This window comes from Mastacembelus armatus, chromosome 17 (assembly GCF_900324485.2).
Source record: "Mastacembelus armatus chromosome 17, fMasArm1.2, whole genome shotgun sequence".
Lineage (NCBI taxonomy): Eukaryota > Metazoa > Chordata > Actinopteri > Synbranchiformes > Mastacembelidae > Mastacembelus > Mastacembelus armatus.
This window is the reverse complement of record NC_046649.1, coordinates 22,873,492-22,893,288: the sequence shown is the minus strand read 5'-3', so window position 1 is coordinate 22,893,288 and position 19,797 is coordinate 22,873,492. Positions and strand designations below refer to the sequence as shown.

Genomic DNA, 19,797 nt, shown 5'->3' with positions numbered 1-19,797 from the left:
CACCAATGTTTGCTTTTCATATAATAGTAGAAGAAATAGTTATGCTGCAAACTGAAAACAACTACAGCTTAACAGAGCCCTGTTTAATGGGGATTCTGACTCAGATTGTACAGTCTAGAAAAACTGTTGCATTGTTTGAATTTTAGAATTGAATAAACATGAATTGAAGTTAATAATATAAAAAGTAATAGTGCACAGATGTTTAAAAAACAGCTCTGTTTTTGAGGTTGTATTTACTTCTTTTGATTTTAATAAAAACATGTAATTTGACCAGGGGTGCCAACACTTATAGATACTATCTGTATCTATTAATCCTAGCTTTTGGTGTTTTGAACTTTTATTGCTGTTATTTAGATTACTTATTTATTTTATTTTATTCGTGTTTAATTTGAATTTATATTTTGTTGAAAATGTTAAAGTCTTGTTTTTATTATTACCTTTTTACTACTACTATTACTACTACTATCTATTTCTTGTTAACTTCCACTCTCCAGTTGTTTTACTGTTTACATTTGAACTGTGCTGTTATCAGATTCCATTAACCTGTGTACAAGTTTGATTTATCCGGTTTATTATGTAGTTAATACACCTGCACCAGGAAACAGGATGATTCTTGAAGGAGTGACACGGGCTCTGGCGGTGTGAGTGGCTCATCCACAGAGTAATAGACGATCTTTGTGCTGCACACGAAAGGGAAATGAAACGGCGACTTCTCCATTCCGAAACCCCCTCTCATCTTTAGCACCAACGAGTGTCTGTTCGGTCGGAACCCTTGAAACGCGTAACGTTTCTCCATCGGTTTCGGGGTTTTCGTGTGGTTTTTGACTTTCCCCTCCCGCAGAGCCTGCTGTTGACCGTGAGGAATCAGCCTCGTGTGAAATTTCGGGCACCAGAACGAGCCCGACTACACAAAGTTGATAGGCAAGCTAGCTAGCTAGCCACCTAGCTAACTCTTAGCTAGCTTACTTGCTAACTAGCTTGCAGTGCTGGACGGGGTAGCTCAGTTTTGCTGAGAGTTTGGGGGCGTAGTTCTGTCACTACACCGCAACGGACTCTCACTGTTCCGCCTGAACTCTGAAGACGGTCCGGGGCCAGGTTTAGAGCGGTAAACCAGTTGTTCCTAGCTAGCGTGGTCGATATAGCCTGCTAGCTAACACCCTGCGTATTTAGCCTGGAAGCCCATTGAAGGCCTCAGCCCAGCACCGCCACCAGCTGCCACCACCACCGTAGTGTTTGCATCGTGAGAGTTGACAGGTGAGTAAGAAACTTATTGTTTGTCGAAGTGAACACAGGGACAGGAAACACGCGGCTGGTCTGTGCCGTGTTGCTGTGCTGTAGAGGCAGGCGGAGTCAGCTTGTTGTAGACTAAATACCAGCCCGATTCAAAACGATGGGGGTTGGGGAATCCGCGAAACCACACCGGAGGTCGCCATCTTTCATTGGGTGCTGTTGCAAACCAGCTAACTAGACATGGCTGCTAGTTTCTAGCCCGAGTCAACTTTCAGAAACAGAGCTATGAGAAAGACGCGGCTGGAGCGCCAAGGCTTTAGCTGGTTTATTCAAAAGTCCAAGCCGGTCCCTGCTCTCATTAGGCCGGCTTAGGAACGAAGGAGTGTCCCTGTGCTTGGTCAGTGCCATGGGCATGGCATGTGAGCTGCAGTCTGTCTCGGCTGTGTCAGCCACCGAATGCACCTGCACTGCGTCTTTAGCGCATGTTGGAGTTTTTGCATAATAAAGTTGGTCCAGACAAACGCGTCTGAAGTGTGTTGTTGTGCGTCTGGCTGCAGAGAAGCACTTGTCCGACCCTCCCCACGGTGACATGCAGGATGCCTGGTGACAGTCCTCCACCAGCAATAACCCAACCACTAAAAATAAAGTCCCTGGCCCACTGTTGCGTTTTTCACCGGTGCGGTTGAATCTCGGGCTTGTTTTGGAACAACAGAGTAACATTTGGGTTGTAAATCATCTCTTGTGTTCTCACACACAGTGAAAACGAGGAGGAGGAGGAGGATTGAGCAAAGCGTGTGTTTTGGTTCAGGCCTTGTCTAGACTGTATGATTGACTCAGTGCATCTCTAGAGGAAATTGCATGTATTTTGACCATGGACACAGTTTTTATGGGATGTATCAAGGCAAGGTTCATTGCAAACGCCAGGAGTCTTGTTATTATCATTGGCACTGTATTACATAAATACCAAGCCTTACAGTTCAGTCTTTTTTCTTTTTTTTTAATGCTACAAGGTACATTACGTGTTTGTGAAAACTGTGGACTCCCTCTGGTTAAAATTACACAGTGGCAAGCATATAATATGTAGTTGTACTCTGGTTTAAAATGTTAGTGTTTCACGGTCAAAATTTCAATTATAGATGATTGGAAGATTTTCTCCAACTCATCTAGAAGGATAAAAAATGAAAACCAGTTATTGACTCAAAAATCAAGTGGAAAAATGTCAGTTTTGCACTTTGATGAAAGAGGCCTGTTTATCAGTTGTGCTTTAGAACAACAGCTGTGTCACTTAATGAATCAATATTGCTAATCACTTTCCTTGGGGGGGAAAAATGACCAAATATTTGATGGGTTCATTAATGAGAGGGTTTGCTGGCTTACTATTATATTACTATTATACATAATAGTAAATAAAATTCCCTTTTGGCTTTTAACTGAACAAATCACACAATCCAAGGCCTGAAAAAGTTTCTATTTTGATTCATTTCATTTTATACTCCAACTGGTACAGTAATATATATAAAGTAACAATCAAGAAAATAATCAGCAGGTTAATCGGATAAATCCAGCAATAAATGACAAACGGGCTGTCTGATCCAAAGCTTTTACACCTGCACTGAAACCACAGATGTTGAACGTATAATTTTAGCTTGATGTATTGTTTGCTGCAGATAATTTAGCTGAAAAGCTCAGGAAAGTGAGAGAAGCTGAATGTACGTTTCAGTTGGCAAACAGGTTTTACTGTTCAGAAATAATCACACACCTGTTTTGGTAGCTGATCATAACTGAAGGATAGTTGTTTCGCTCTATTCATTGCAGTGGCATGACACACACTCACACACACAAACACACACACACACACCATGTATGGGAATCAGTTTGTGGATCAAAGGTCACCAGCTTTACAGCCGGGCCATTCTTTTTCTGCTTTGTATGCAAACACAGCGAGGGCTTGTGTCAGACACTGGCACCCGATTGTTGGGGTGGATTATCGCCGCTTTACAAACGGCTCCAAAAGAAGGCGTTTCCAATCATTCTTGGACTTAGTGGTGTCTCCTTCCTTCTTCTGTGTAAAGAAGAGAGAAGAGATTGATCAGTGAGAGTGCTGGTGCTTTAAACTGCAGCCTTAAGGGATGGAAGTATGCTGTTAAACACTTCATCCACACTCCAGTGTATCAACATCTGTCGCCTGCAACAAAAGCAGAGAGAGTGCAGTAAAATGCCTCTATAGAAAACACACCACACTAGCACAGGTGTGGGGGTCGGTCAGTCAGTTGTGCCGAAGCAGGTCATTGATGGATGTAAAGTTATTGAAGCTGAATCAAATTTAGATTAGATTTAGATTCCTTACTAAGGCTCACATTTGTTAGTTACTCAAAAATCCACAGATTATTTTTGGTCAGTGAATCATTGCAGCTGTACTCCTACTTCTTCTGATGCGTATTTGCTGTTATAGGGATTTTATAGTTTAAAATTTTATTTGCTGGTTGAACAGAAAAGTGGATCTTATTGTCAGCTGCAGCTCCAACACTATCCTGTTGTTTTCCTGTTCTTAGCACTGTGTGGGTGAGGCCTTGTCAAAGTGGATCTGTAATTAGGACTAGTTATATTTGTGTTTTTCTAAAATCAAAAGTGAAAACATGTTACTTACTCCGTGTTGCTCAGTTAGGCCAGTTAATGGATTTGGTTTCATGTGACTTGTACCTGATGCACAGTTTTAGTCTGATACAACAAATTCAGAATTGTGTTTTTTCCTCTGCACACTTGTCATAAATTGTTTACAATAATAAAGCATGCACAAATTAAATGCCAGTTCTGGATGAAACCAACAAAAAAAAAAAACATTGGTGCAAAAAAGCTGTATTTGAAAAGTTCCTTCTTTGATTTTTATCGTTTTATCATGTGAATCATGTTCTGGTGTTGTTTTTAGGAGGAATTTATTTTTGCTGTAAACGTGTGGACACAATTCTCATTCAACAAGAAATTCAACATGTTTTATCTAGGTACTGGTCCTTTAAACCCATGTCCCTTCTCTCTCCCTGTACCTCAGGTCACACCAATGCGTTTTGAATTGTTATGCTGCAATTATGTATGACATTTCTATTTAGATGGTTAAACCATGTGACAGTCATTTCTGTCAGGGTCTAAAATTTTTCAGGAGCTGGTGAAATTGATGTTTACAGTCAGTCATCATGGTAACTAGTGTTTAAAGATTTAACAGTTCTTTGGGGCATGAAAATAAATGAACCCTCTGGAGTCTGTGTTTATCAGTAAATACACTCATTGTGCTTTTTATGTATTAGCATATATCATATATAGATCATCTGGGCGATCGAGTTATACTGTCATCTCGTGTATATCTGTGGACTATCTGAAAGAAATGTGAAACAGTGAATTCTGAGTATTTTCACTGAGGTACATTATTTTATGTGAGCTTATGCGTAGACTTGATTTTATTCCCATGGAGTCAAAAGCAAATTTGAATGTGAGCAACAGAAGCTGAGCTGCTCTCATCCTTGTCTCTGAGCAACTATGGGGCCCAGGTCTTTGGCCCCTTACACGTGTTACAGCTGATGTTATGCTGCAGTTATGTGGTACGCATCCGTTCTTGACTCTAACTTGTCACCTCCTCCCCCTGTAGCTTACGTGGTGACAGACTTCTCCCTGAGGAGCCAAGAAGCAGACGGCTCATGACTTCTGACCAGGACACGAAAGTTGTAGCTGAACCACAGGTGCAGCAAGTACAAGAGGCAAAAGAGAACTCTCATTTGGTGAGTTTTACGTGCACAGACATGTTTTTCTGCTGTCCTGCAGTTTACCACCATTTTCGAATTTCAGTAATCAAAAATTAAATACCTGACAAATCAAGATTAATGCGAAAATGTACATAAATCCATTATGACCATGCTCAGTGGGTGTTGCAGTGTTTTCACATATTGGCAAAGGAAGAAAAGAAGATTTTTATCGTAATAATTACCAGGATTGATTTGTCACTCAGTCACTCAATTGTGTTTTCATTGCGTCTGAAAGCTGGATGGTTGACTGTGTTACACCAAGAGTTTTTAGGTGCGTATGTGTTGTCAAGACACGAGATATTTCCCAATATAAGGCGAGCTTGTATATACATATGCCCATTGGAGTACTTACGAAGTATTTGACACACTTGCCAAGACTGAATTATGGAGTTTAACAGTGAAATGGACTGGGTTAGGATTCTGAGAGTTTGCTTTCAAGTGTAAACAAACTCTGCTGTACTTAGCAGTAACATCAGTGCAGGCAGCTTGGTTCATGTCAGTCTTTTTGTCAACTGTAGTTGCCGCCTCGTAACTTGATAGTTATTTGCTTTTCTCCGTTTTAAACTGTGTTGCCAAACTTGAGGTTATGTTCGGAGCTGCAACAAATACGTGATTAGTGGATTGGTTCTTTGTTATTCATGTGAAAATGCCCCCAAAATCTGCTGCTCTTAGTTGTTTAAATGTGAGGCAGATGATGGATAAAAGTTGTTAGTTGCAGCTCTGGCATTAATGGGTGTTTGCAGTTCTGTTTACATTTTCTATTCCAGCCACATCTCTCTCTCCTGAGCATGGACTCTGATAATGAAACTGATCCACTTCTGATTTTGTTTGTCTTTTACATGTTAGCTCTGCAGCATCTAGCTGGTGTACCTTGTTTGAGCATTTTTTTAAAAGATGTTGCTTCTTGCATCACCAGCATGTCCAAATTCAAAGCAAAGTAAAAACATTTTGTTTGTTTTTGATCAACCAGGATGCTGGAGAGTCTCAATCTTTGCCTTTGTGCCATCCACCTTGATTTGTATTAGTCCTCCAAGGCGTAGAGAGCGTCGTACTGGCCACAGCCTGCTTTCGGCTGGGGTTGATTTCCCACACTGATTATTTATAATAGAAAAGTCAAGAAACAGGATGCAGAGAGCTTCAGCTCTTGTAACTAAATAACCATGACCTGTTTTTATTTATCTTTTTTTCATGAGCCTGAAGTGGCCCTATTGATCATTGGTGTGGCATTTTGGTGCTTTTGAACGCCCAGACTGAAAACAAAGCAGCTGTCGAGGTTTGTTTCACATTCCTTAATGGGATGTCACAGGACATAATGAACTATCTAGCAAACACACTGGAGCTTAAACTGAGGCTTTACCATAGTGTTGGGATGGAAAAATGAGATGTTGATAGACATCACAGTGAGTTAGCCTCAGCCTGGTTATGGTTTATATGTTCTAGCAGCTCCTTTGATGTGATAGACTTTACTCTTGAGTTTGTTTCCCGCGGTTTATCACAATAAGTTTTGGTTCTTTAAAGTCGTTAAAGAAAAAGTATCTTGTCTGGGGTACTTTATTTCAAGGTAGTTTCTATTGATCATTTTCTGGGTTTTTTTTTTTTTTTTAATTTTTGATAAATGATCTAGTCATTAAATTAAAAATACTCATTACACTTTCCCAGAACCAAAGTTTTTATATTGAAAATGTTTTTTTTATCTGACACAAACCTCACAAATAGAGTTTACAATGATAGATGAGCTGAGATGCTGTATTCAGAGTCGCATGTTTGCTTGATGAAAGCATTATTTGGTCTGTTATTGATTCGTCGTTGTTGATTAATTTGGAAAAATGACCACCCCAAGTTTCCACAAATCCACAGTCCATGCTGATGTCTGTGATTGTTTTGTTTTATGCTCAGTCCGATATTCAGTTTGCTGAAAAAACCAGACAAACGAAGCAGATACAAGCATCCTGCTCTCAACGCTTTGTCTCCACCTTTATTGGAGACTTTCCCTCCTAATACAGGGGTTGGCTGCTGAAGTTAATTGCAGGTTGTCTGTGAAAGTGCATGTGCGTAGTAAACAGTGAATGTTTTATATTTTTGGCTTTGTTGAAAGTTTGTTGGAAACTTAATATACTTGCTGCCAAACCTCTCACACTCTATTCATGTATTTCACTTAACACTTGAAGAAGCAGCACAGTGTCAGTGGCCGGTTATTATCGAGGGACTGCGATCTGCAAGAGGAAGGTCACATAACAGGCGGAGGCAGCACGGCCGGTAAAGTTTTGGTAACCTTGCTAGCTTGACGCCTTGAACTGCTGAAGGTAATCGGTGAGGAAAAACAGAACAGAACTGCCCTGGAAAGTTTTGTTAAACTCTATATTCTTTCACTTTCTTAGTGTTGTCAAAATATTGTGCCGTGAGTGCTTTATTTAGTATGGCAGAGTGTGTGTCTGAGGTTTTCCATACACATTTAATATGAAATATATGTCATTCATCTCATTTTGCCGTAACTTAAACACCAGTCAATAATTTCTGTCATAGTAATAGGGATAAAACATCCAGCACAGTTTTTGGGAACTGGATTTAGAAAGGTTGCATCAGGACCTGTGTTCCCTCTGGGCTGGTAGTATAGTGCTCTGCCTGCCACCAAGCAGACCCAATGATGATATCTTGTCAAATCAGTCATCAATCATGACTCTTCTTTGTCCTTTAAAGGTTCAGTGATTGTAGATGGGTCAACATAGCAGATTTTAGTAGAAACTCTTTGTAGGTACAGAGAAAGTGTCTGAACGATTTTACTGCCTTAAATATTTAATGCATCAATACGAGTGGAACAGTTTGCGTCAGATATTGAGGACGTCCCAAATGAGCAGAAAACCAGTTTATCAGTGGTTGGAAACGTTTCTCTTCATGTGTTTATGGTAATTTTTCCACATTAGTTGCCTCACACCTGTTGCGACTCGGATACAAAGCAGATTTTAATATAAAACAGGGACAGGCCAGTTTGCAATCTGGTCTGCAGACGAGCAGATGTTGGAGGAGTAGCAGGTGATGCAGTCAGATGTGAGCACGTTCAACATATAGTCGTCATTCGCTGTGATTTGATTGTCTTGTGTTCAGAGAGTGTAGGAACTAAGATTCTCCCACTGACTCATTTGATATTCAGTGTTATCAGTAACAGTGAGTGAAGATTCATTTACCTTCCAAAGAATGTTACTGTCATTTTGCACCATTGTAGCGGCACTGGAAATATGTAAATATATCACCCAGTCTGTGCATGGGTGAGAATAAGAACCGTAGATTATCAGAAAATACAGGACAGAAAAATTCAAAGGTTCAAAGGTCATAAACTTTTAACCAAAGTTTTTTATTTTTATTTTAAATTATAGCCTGTCAGTACATTTTTGAAAGTGATAGGTCATCCCACAAGTGCTGTTCTTGTATCCCTGGATCACTTACACACTCCTGTGTAGTTACATACTGACAGTGGCTGCTTATTGAAAGTTTTGGACATGCAAACACAAATAAAACAGTCCTTCAAATTGCAAATGCTGTCGTTTGAATACCTTGACCTATAGCAGGAAGAAAATACAGCAGATCCAGGTAAGAGTGGTGCTGGCCAAAAGCCTGTGAGTGAAAGAAGAATCACAAGAAGTGAAAACCAAGCAAAAATATCCTACTTCTCCTACTATTTGCTTCCCAACAGCCCTGTGGGGGTTATTCCTGTGTGCTACCCCCACAGATCCTCAATTTATTTGCACAGTGTGTATGGCTTATGATTCTCCCAGGGTGTGACGCAAACCTGCAGGTTTGATTGATGGTAGCACATGTGACGCTTCTGCAGAGACTGTGAGAGCTAAATGTGATCACCAGGGTGGGATATTACAGTAGCCTCCAGGAAAATACTAAATGTTAGGGAAGTAAATTCTGGCTGTGACGAGTAAATGTGCCTCCCGTACCAGGCATCAAACTGGCTGTTGTGTAGATTTCTGGTCCTTTGCTAAGAAAAGATTCCTGGTTAGACTGAAAGTGGGTGGTGAGTTATAGTAGATGACTAAGCTAGATTAAAAAACACCGGTCTCTTATTCCTCCAGCTCTGTCATGCTGTCACTGAACAGTGTTTGTACCACGTTATGTCTGGGTGGTGGTTTTCTTGGCTGGTGGCACCATGTTTTTGGACTGATAATCAGTTTTCCTTCTGCAGTATTTGGCACCGGCACTTTGGCTTGAGGAAGAAAGTGTTCAGGTTCTGCATCGCTCCCTGTTGTGGTCTCAGTTATGTTCCTCAGATCAGAGATCACACTTCTTTGTTTAATGAGAAAAATCTCTCCTTAGCACACACTCGGTGTGGTAAAGCATGGCTGCTCATACAGTACAGGGGAATTGCAGGGAATTTAATTGACAATGTAAACCCATGTCTGTCACAACACAACCACAGGAGTGTGTGTGTGTTATGTTTCCCTGATGGGTTTCAATCATGCTCTTCAAATAGGAAAGAATGTGTAACTAAGGAAGTGGGTAAAAAGTAAACGTGTGGCCTTCAGGCAAAGAGAAAGTTTTTTCCTTAGAGCTCCAAAATTAGGAAATGGAAAGAGCGTTCTGTCTTTTTCCCACTGTCATTTAAACATGCTCAAGATTGGAAAGAAGATTGGCAGTGAAACGGAAGGGGCAAACTTCCCCTGGTGGACTCCAGTGGCCGAACGCTTCAGGCCGTAGGTCTCATTACAAGTCAGGGTCAGTGATGGGGAAAAGCAGTCAAGGAACCAAAATACTGCTTCCAGGGTCGAATAAACACAGTTCAGGGTATCAAGTTTCCTGAAAATCTTTTCCAACACCATCATCAAAGATGTTCACATAGAAGTCATAGGGCAGTCCAGGTTATCTTTATAAATCTTTACTTCACATGCTGCTCTGCTGCTGTTTGTATACTTTTTCACTGGAGGCCAAAATCCTCCCTAACGTGTAATTTATGAAACCAGCTTAGAGACCACAAGAAGCAGAAGACAAACTCCGATCCATGTACAAATTGTCGGTTAAGCCTGTTACCGAGCCTTCGCTGTCTCTTCTGCATGACTGCAAAACTTAATGTAATTACATTTAATAGTAGCATTAGCATCTTGTAGTAAAAATCAATACGTCTGGGACCCAGTTATATAGAAATCTGTCCTTTATTAAAAAGGGATTGAGCCCAAAATCCAACTGAAGCCATGTGGTGCCACTGAAACATGTCATGCCTTATTCACTCACATGAGACAGTGATACGCCATATGCTGTGCACATATGTGTTAGACCAGAAATTGAACATGACCCATTTTTAGTTAAGTCAGTTATGCACAAAAGCTGTAAAGAAAAGATGACTCCAACTGGGATGCTCATCTCATTAGGGACTGCTGCTGATTAAAGTGTATTCATTTATTTAAAGTGGGTGAAAATGCTTAGTTTGTATATTAATCCAGGACTGATCAAAAATATTGAAAAATGTAACATTTCATTTATGTTGCAGCTCTGGAAAAAAAAGGGAAAATTAGACATTCAAGCAATAATTTTAGAAACAGCTGTCCCTGTCCCTACACAGCTTCATAAAATCGTGATAAGCGCTTCTAACTACAATGCTGGATGTCTTGCCACCACTACTAATGTAAAGACTACATCTATTTATACCCACGTTTGTGTGGGTTGTTGATAACCTTGCTTATATTTGTACTCCAGTTGAACTTTGTTAAATACTTCACCAGAATCAAAGGCTTGATTCGAAGGAAACTGTATGTAGGAAAATAAAAAATTAATTGGAAATCCCCTTGAACTTGTTTTGTCGATACCATATTGTAATAGGTGCTCAAAATGAATACTTTACAGTATTTGATCTGGAGTGCTCAGCACAGGGAGGGCCAAGATGAGCTTTGCAGATAAATAAGTCTAAATTCAGTATTTTTACTTGACTCCTCTGAAGCAGTCTTGCGTATCTGCTGTCTTTCTGCCTGTCGCTGCAAGCTCTCCTCCGTCAGAGAGGGAGAGAGAGGGTAATAAACCTGGTGATACGCCAGCCGCTCTCAGCTGACACTGACAATAACCTGTCTCTGTCCACAGTTCATGATGAATCACATCCCCTCGTCTCATCCAAAAATACAGCCTCGATCAGGGAAGCAGCTAACCTTTTCCCTGTCGGTGAAAGAAGGGAACATTTAAAAATGTGAAAGGTCAAGCGGTGCCCAGAACGTAAACATCCGGTGACGTCAGTGGTGGTTTCTATGGCAGCCAGTTTGTACGCAAGTGGGTGTTTTACATTAGTTAGGGCTGGATTATTATCAGAGGTTGGGATGTGTGTGTGTGTGCGTGTCTGTCTGTCCGTCCGTCTGTCCAGCCACATCCAGAACCATCTTGTAGTGCAGCGTTTATGAAATACGAACAATGTCTCCTGTTTCTTGTCCCTTTCTTCCTCTACTCCTTGCTTTTATTCTTTCTTTATGTCACTAATTCATTTCTCTCTCAACTTGCTGCTTTCTGAGTAACTTCCTTTTGCCTCTACAACTCAGCTCATTTGCAGGATAATGTATTAAAACTAAAGCTCGAGGGGGTAGGTTTAATTGAATCGGTGCCTCGGGGTTGATTTTAATATGTGGATCACAGGAGCAGGCTTTGTTCGAGCTCAGGTGTGCACCTCGACACTCTTCCTACAGCTCCAGCATTTCACCAGAGAATGACTCAGGATGCTTAACTCAGGGAGCAAGACAGCCAGTCAGCTTCTGCAACGTCAGCCTAGCCCACCAGGGCAGCAGAGCCTCAGTGCTGTCATCAGATTTGTTGATTCAACCGGCAGCTCAGATCAGAGGGGCCAGACACAGCGTGACAACAGCTATGATTTGATGGGGATGGTATAGACAGGTGCGCTGTTGGCGGCTTCACTTAAAGAAGCCCGAGTTATGGCTTAAGGCGTACATTGTTCGTGGGGACTCTTCTTTTTCCATCCTGTCAAGATACTGTCTGTGTGTGTGGATCATGGATTGGATACAGTGGAGTCTTGTACCCCCACCGACAGGAAGCGCCTGGCCCACTATGCCTCAGGACTTCAATGAAACGCTGGCTCTGACCACAGCTCTGGGTTACAGTCTGTTAGCCTGTGAGACATGCATGTTGAACTGCTGCTTTCATCCTGTGAGTATACTCCGCAGGCAGCAGGGCGTTACGGCCCTTGTCCCTGTCAGCTTGAAACAGAAACTGGCTCTCTGGGATTTAGTTTTGAAAAGTGTGAGTCGCTAATGAAGGATTTCTATGACTCACATTAGAAACATTTGCGTGTTAAAAAATTATTTCTGTAGCCTTTGATTGTGTTTGTCTGTTCACTAACATAATGATTGATTAGAGAACACAGGTCTTCCCACAGTGCTCAGTTTATTATTTATGCGTGCAGAGTTTTAGATAAAATTAAAGTTTATTTGAAATGGTTTTGTTTTGTTTTAGAGAAGTTTGTGACCAAACTGTAATGTAAGTGTAGTTTTCCAAGGTGTTCATGAAGCTGCATGTGTATGTGCTGTTGAATAATAAAATGTCACATTATGCTACTGTCTTGCTCACTGGCTGAGAAATGAAAGGTAAACTCAAACACTGGTCAAACAAACTGCTTAAAACATATAAGATAACATTTTAATTAATAACTTCTATGATCAGTGACTAAAGATCCATCCATCTATCATCTAGACCCCCTTATCCCTTAACCAGGGTCCCAGGGATCTGCTGGAGCCTATCCCAGCTCTCTTTGGGTGAAAGGCAGGGGTCCACCCTGGACAGGTCCCCAGTTTGACTAAAGATTTGATTCATTAAACCTCATTACTGCTGTTATCTAGTTCTACTGGCCAAGTCTGTAGAGGCTTCAGTATTATCTCTTGTATCTTGTAACCATGTTTTAGGAGTCGTGGGTCCATCAGCAGCTCTATATCATGTCAGTTTAAGTAAGTAGAAGGCTAAAGCCTTAATGACTGCAATTAGTCACAGTCTTATTTCATTCTTGCTGTACTGCCAGGTTGAAAATGTACAGTGAACTTGTGGACGTTATTTTGTCATCGCTTGTACCTATTTTCAAAGAAGAGAGTTACATTAAATCTAAGATACAGTGAATTTGTAAACATTTATCTGTGTTGTTCACCTAATTACTAACATCTCTCACAAACTCTATTCTGTTCACAGGAATCCGCCAAGGTTTCAGACCTCAACCCCAATGCGAAAGCATGGGCCAACCACATGTTTAACCTGGACCCCAGTGGGAGTACTGACACCACAACTGCTGCCCTGCAGCCATGGAAGAAAGGCTGCGATAGTTCAGCCGACCCCGGCCCAGAAGGTCAGATAAGGTCTTATACAAAACACGCTGCCCACTTCTCTACTTGGCATCTGTGTTTGGCCCTTCTAGCTAATAGTCGGGGAAAATGGATCTTCATTTGATCATCTGCCAAGTTATATGCCAACACAGTATATGTGTAATAATTCAGCAGCAACAAATAACAGTGACTTGTTAAAACTCATCAGTTGGGCTGTACTGACAAACCCTTCAGCCCTGCCTTCGTCCATTCTTCACTTTTCTTTTTTTTTCTCGTCGTGCTGAGACACCTATTTAATCATTCATACTCAATTTAGTATGAGCTATGAATATTCCAACCACAGTCACCGTACCCTCCACATAAATGACTGAAATCACTCACTTTAATGTGCCAAGCCAAGTATAGCCAATGCAGAGGCAACATGGATATGCTGGCAAAACAGGGAGTTATTGATTAGTCTGCTTTGGACTCTGATTGATGGTCCAGCCTGTTTAATCTCACACATTTGTGAGGATGTTTATGTAAAAGCTATGGCAGAAGACTGGAGACTTATTAGTTATCACCCATGTAGTTGCCTTTTTCACCACTAGTTGCTAACCATGAATTGAAGGTATGAAGTCTTGACTCCAGACATTTGACATGGAATCCGTGCATAACCCTTTTAATACCAGCCCTGAGACACAGAGGTTACCTGCGGATCAAGCTTATATCATTTTCACGAAGCTGCTTGTGCCGTCTGGTTTAATATTTAAAAGAAATCTAAAAGATAAAATGAGTCACATCAGCATATCGGAGAAGAAAACCCACACACATGGTTTGGCTTTAAGTAGGAATAGAGTGGTAATCATTTATTGAAACTGTGGTGTACTCTTTAAAATTTGGCTTCATTTTGTTTATGTTATGAGTCATTGTAGGCTACTCACTAGGCACTCAGCTATTATTGTACCTTGGTTGAATCTGCCTTCATATCCTTGTTTTTGTCTGATAATTATATTTTGCCCATTTTTATTATATTCCTGTTTAAAGTTGTTGTTGATGCTGCTTCCTAGCAAACATCTGCACCACAGCTTCCTGCTGCCTCGATTTAATTCTCCAGCACAGATTCAGTCGGTGCCACAGCCTTATCATGTCACACTCACATCACTGTTGCTCACTTTTCTTTTCTCAAAGCATTTCCATGCCACTTCTTCTTTCTTCGGTTTCTGCCACTTCCCCCACACAGATGTTGCACATTTAAAACCTTTCAAGCTTAAATGAATTCCAGCATTCATGGCAGACCCTTAATGTCAGACAGTTTGAGGAAGTGTTTCATTTAAAATGACACTGAATAAGCAATATTCAGAATAGTTCATAAAAAAAAAACCTACTTGTTTCTAATTAATTTAGAGCAGCACATTTGTGATCATTGCTTGTTTGATGTGTTGAAATTTATTTTCTAATGGGGATCTGAATCAGATGTGAGACACCTTGTCTTTTTAAAGGGCACAGTGTAAATAGCTGGTACGTTGCTGGATCTTAACATCTTTAATAATTATTACACCCCCTTGTTGCTTGTCACAGACTATGAATCCAGTGAAGACAAGGCTTACAAGGAGCCCCTACTAACTGACCTTGATGAGCCTCCCCCGGTGCCAGTAATGCTGGCCGAGCCGGCCCCCGTGGCCCCCGTGGCCCCCGTCACCCTGGAGTGCTCCGAGCCACCCTACACAGAATACCCTGAGCCTGGGCAGCCTGGGGACACAGCTGGTTAGTGATTGGCTGGGGTGCAGTTAAGTGGGGGATAGTAGCAGGTCATGGTATCTGAAAAGTAGGCCTTGCCGGGACAGCGTAATCTGATGTAGTTCAGGTTTAAATTAGTACCTGGAGGATTTGGGGCTTTGGTGAACACATATATGAGACTTTACATTTTTCTTAATGTGTTTACACAGTGTGTTTAGTACTATAGAGTTCACATTTGAAATGCAGTTGAGTTGGTTGTCGAGGTTGACAGGTTAATTGAATAATCACCGTTCCACTTATCGAGTGGTGAAACTCCTGCTGATTCATGGGCCTTTTATTTTAAAGTTTAATCTTTTAAATAAAATTGCGTCATGTTGTTAAGAACTTTGCTGAACCTAAAGTAGCAGAACGTATCGTCTGGAGTCATGCACCGACTTGCTTACAAGCTGTTTATGTTTTATTTATCACAGTATTAAAGTTTAATTGACCTGTTCCAGACACTATCTGTAACGACACATTTATCTCTAAACGCCCTCCACCTGAAAGGAGTTTCAGCAACAACAAGGGAAATGCAGTGGTGGAGGATTACTGTTTATAGACGTTATAAAACACTGTACAAGTATGTGTCTCAGATTCAGCTCTGTCGGTTCCCAAAGGGTCCACCCCATCAAATGACCCACTCCAGGGACGCTGTCCTGCAGCTTAAGCTGAACTTTGTCACCTAGAAACACATTTAAAAATGATCAAAAACATTTAATATTATTTATCAATTTTAAAGCCTTATGATTGATTTCCATTATCTTATTTTGTTTTTGGTTTTTTGCTTTATTTCTATTTTTACAGAGCCTTGAACCATTTCCAAACATCTCTGCTCCATTGTCATCCTGCTGTAAATTCAGTCTGTGTCATTCAGCCTTTCGTTTCGTTAGTCTGAATAGGTTTTTCTCCCAACGTAGGGAATTAATGGAGTTGTTCTTTAATTTACCAAAACATTTTCCTGTGTGTCAACAGGCAGTGATCCTCAGTCTGAGAATCCCCAGGAGGGCTTGAGGGAGCACCTGAAGAAGACCCTGGAGTTCTGTCTGTCCCGGTGAGGTTTGCCTTAGTACTGTAACTAACTTTAATTTTGCGTATTTTGTGTACTGGGTATATTTTTGACTGGACTATGAGGTTTTGTTACAGAGCCTACAGCAAATAGTCTTTTGCTTGAAAACCTAGATGCTGAATGGTACGGTCAGTCATTCAGATCCTCTTAATTATAGACTGAATTGTCTGACTTTATGTTGTCATCAGCCGTTGTGTATAATTAGTACTTTTCTTTGAGTGGTTGCTTTTTTTCCCCTCATTGCTCAGCAGTTGTCAATGAAGAAAAGCCTGTAAACTTGGCAAGAAAAATGGTCATTGGAGGACACAAAGACCAGGAAAGAGAATCACTCACTAGAAACCTCTTTCATGTTATCCTGCCTTCTGAAACATTATTTTTGTGCCTGTTTATCATAAACGCTGCATTTCTGTCTGCTCAAGTCACCCTGTCCTGTGTCAGCATAACCTCAAGGGTCCACATTTTTGATGCAAGCGTCGCTGGGGTTTGCATGCAGCCCGAAATATGCTGTACGACTGTGTGAGCTACACGTGCAGACTATACATATGCTGACTGCACATGTAGATACTGTTCAGTGGTCCCCAACTGCTTTACATATAGACACACCAACCACGTTATTTCCTTCTGTTGCTGTGTTCAGAGTCGGTGCAGCAAAAACAACTGTCCCCTCCCTTTATTTCATATACCAGAATATTAAAATCTTATCTTTAGTCCAAGTTGGACCTTTATCAACTGAGTCTAATAAGGTTTTGGTTGCTAATAAATTAAAGGAACAACTGAGTCTCATGCTCTGTGTTAATCTGAAAAGATGGAGGTAACTAATTAAGCCCTGAGACTGTTGGGGAGATCACAGTATCAGAGCTAAAGGGAATAAAAATAATTGCCCACTGTTTTCATAATTGAATCTTCTCATTCCTCTTTCAAGCAGCGATTAGGAGGATTTTTTTTTTTGTTTATCTTATATAATAGTAAACTAGATGGTAAATATTTAGCATTGTTGTTCAGACAAAACCAGCAGTTAGTGTTTTCTGACATTGTTTTAAGTTATTGAGAAAATTGTCAACAGCTACAGTCCCACACTTAATAAATTAGTGATTGTTATTATAATAATTATATCAGTCAGTACAGTCAGTGTTTCCAGCACTGCCAGTGTGCCGTGGGACTGTTTTCAGTACTGATAAAGAAGCTCTGCCTCTCTGTGGGCGTCAGGCGGGGTCTGAATCAAAGCCTTATTTCATACTGTCAGATGCCTCTGTGGTGGTGGTGGTTTAGCTGCTGGTTTGAAGGGAATCAAGGCCTCACAAAATGGATTGTTTTTTTTTTTTTCTTTCTCCTGTTTATCAGCTTGGAAATGTCAGAGTATAGTTAACAGGCTGGTTTTGTAGGCAGCTTCTCTAAAACTACAGATGCTGTAACAAAACCAAGACAAGCAACATGTTGGTGGGTGAGATTATAGCAGGGAAACCCTGAAGGTGCTGCTGTGTGGGATTCTCAAACTGGATAAAAACATAAAGTGAAAGTGAAACACCTACTGTTGCATTTCCCTTTAGAAACCATTCAGATCATAGTTGCATAACAAAACCAAGCAAAAGAGCAACAGCTGTGAAGTGAAGCAGCTGAGGTGCTCAAGAGGAGCATGTGCCGCTTCACTTCACACTCCTATATTTGTGTTAGGTTCCTTAACAGAGCTGCTTGGTGTTTACATGGAGTGTGCTGTTTAATGTGACATCTCAGGTGTGACTCTGTAGGTGGAAATCTTAGAAGAGCATTGCATTCAACTTTACCTGAGTAAATAACGGTTGAATTTCACTGATGCACAAATCCAAAGGATCCTTTTCCTGCCTGAGCAGCAGCTCGCAGGTGTCACTAACCACTTCTTGCTACTGTGTCTCTCAGGGAGAACCTGGCCAGTGACATGTACCTCATCTCCCAGATGGACAGCGACCAGTATGTGCCAATTGTGACGGTGGCAAACCTGGACCACGTCAAAAAGCTCAGCACTGATGTGGAGCTGATCGTGGACATTTTACGATGTGAGTTAAATATTCTGTTAGTCGATGAGAACCGACTCCACAGTTTTCCGTGTCTCGGTATGTCGGCCAACTGTATCTGGTGGCTGTTTAGCTGCTGGAGAGCCTGTATGACAAGATGCTGTGAATTTTTTATCAGCATGTGTCTGGGGTTGATTTCCCAGGAGAAGTTGTTAAAGTGCATCCGGAAGTCTTACCTGCTTGTCTTTGATTTACAGTCACACTTAATTTAATGCTTAAATAAATCCTATCTGGATCGGAGATACTCTTTTAGTTTATGGCTCAGTGAAATCTGCAATTATCATGTGCAGCTATTAGCATTCACGTATAACTATTTAACAGTTCAAGTGTTTAACTTATCATCTAATAAATATTCATCTGGCTTCCTCCAGCGCTGCCACTGGTCCAGGTGGATGAAAAGGGGGAGAAGGTGCGGCCCAATCAGAACCGCTGCATTGTGATCCTCAGAGAGGTTCCAGAGAGCACGCCTATAGAGGTTAGTGGAGGTGCCCGATGCTTGGTTTGCACTGTGGAAACAGAGATCCTCAGTGTTTATACAAATTAAACACGCTTGTTTTCTTCCAGGAGTCATGAGTCAGGAAAGATATGGTGTAAGATTATCCCTTGTCAGACCGAGCTCACACCCTAAATACAAGCAGAACCCATGGTCACTGAAAACACCAGACATGTCTGGATGTGTTAATAGTTTCTCTCTTGTCTGTTTACATTTCCTGATGGGTATTTTATATGTCGTCTGTGTATTAAAGACAAAACATCAAATGTGGCCTGTTTAGCACATTTCAAATTGCCTTAATATGTAATTTAATAAGACCTGAATTTAACAAAACATATTGTTGATGTACTTACTAGCTGGTGCTGATGCACATGCAAACTGCTGACCATTTCATTGACATGTCAGTATGTAGAAAATCATCTATTTAATAGAAGTTGAATAAACAACATCGAGGTGTCGTCATCAGAAAGGGCACTGACTCAAAAACTTAATTCAACCAACTCGGCCGAGGAGGGTTGAAAAATGTGCTGCTGTGCGTTTTCAACCAATTCCTCTTCAATTTAGTATTTTTGGCTGATGTGTATTTTTGTCAACAGCTTCATGTTCCAACTGTTCGAACAAAAGGGAAGTAACCCTTACCTTAATACTGATCTGTTCTCCAAAATAAGGGTGTTGCTGAGAACCAATAATGGGTTGAACTCAACAGAGAAAGTTATTTAACGGGGATTAAACAAGACAATTCACCTGTTAAGGTCTTTGATAAGCTCTTGGCTGGCAGCCGAAATGGTTCATGGCTTATAAATAGAGCTCAGTGTGACAACATGAGCACATCCTGGTGTCATGTTGTGGTTTGGGTTGTCACTGTTTGTTTTTGGAAAATTATCTGATGTTTATTAGGTGAGGCAAGCTAACGTGCTTAATTTAACATACATGGAAGTTGCTGTCAGGTTAGGGTTTTATTTTACAGCCCAGATCTGTCGTGGCACTTTTATCACCTGAAAAATAAGGTTGATGTGTCGATCCTGACACGTTAAATTTTAACACATCAGCAATTAAATCAATTTAATTTAGAGATTTTTGATGTTTTCACTTTACTAAGTCAAAGAGGAGCCTGTTA

At 40.8% G+C, this 19,797-nt stretch overlaps 1 protein-coding gene across 3 annotated transcripts in view; it reads left to right on the top strand.

Moving 5' to 3' along the window:
* The first annotated feature begins 683 nt into the window (after nt 1–683).
* larp4b (La ribonucleoprotein 4B) overlaps nt 684–19,797 on the top strand; it is a 30,607-nt gene continuing 11,493 nt past the window's right edge. For 2 of the 3 annotated variants that reach the window (XM_026313965.1, XM_026313964.2), the window contains exons 1-7: nt 684–1,254; nt 4,868–4,997; nt 13,185–13,338; nt 14,876–15,061; nt 16,046–16,124; nt 18,033–18,169; nt 18,559–18,662. In XM_026313965.1, coding sequence (XP_026169750.1) covers nt 4,917–4,997; nt 13,185–13,338; nt 14,876–15,061; nt 16,046–16,124; nt 18,033–18,169; nt 18,559–18,662 — 741 coding nt within the window. In that variant the 5' untranslated portion in view covers nt 684–1,254; nt 4,868–4,916. The remainder of the gene's footprint in view (nt 1,255–4,867; nt 4,998–13,184; nt 13,339–14,875; nt 15,062–16,045; nt 16,125–18,032; nt 18,170–18,558; nt 18,663–19,797) is intronic. The other variant, XM_026313966.2, reaches the window with a different exon arrangement.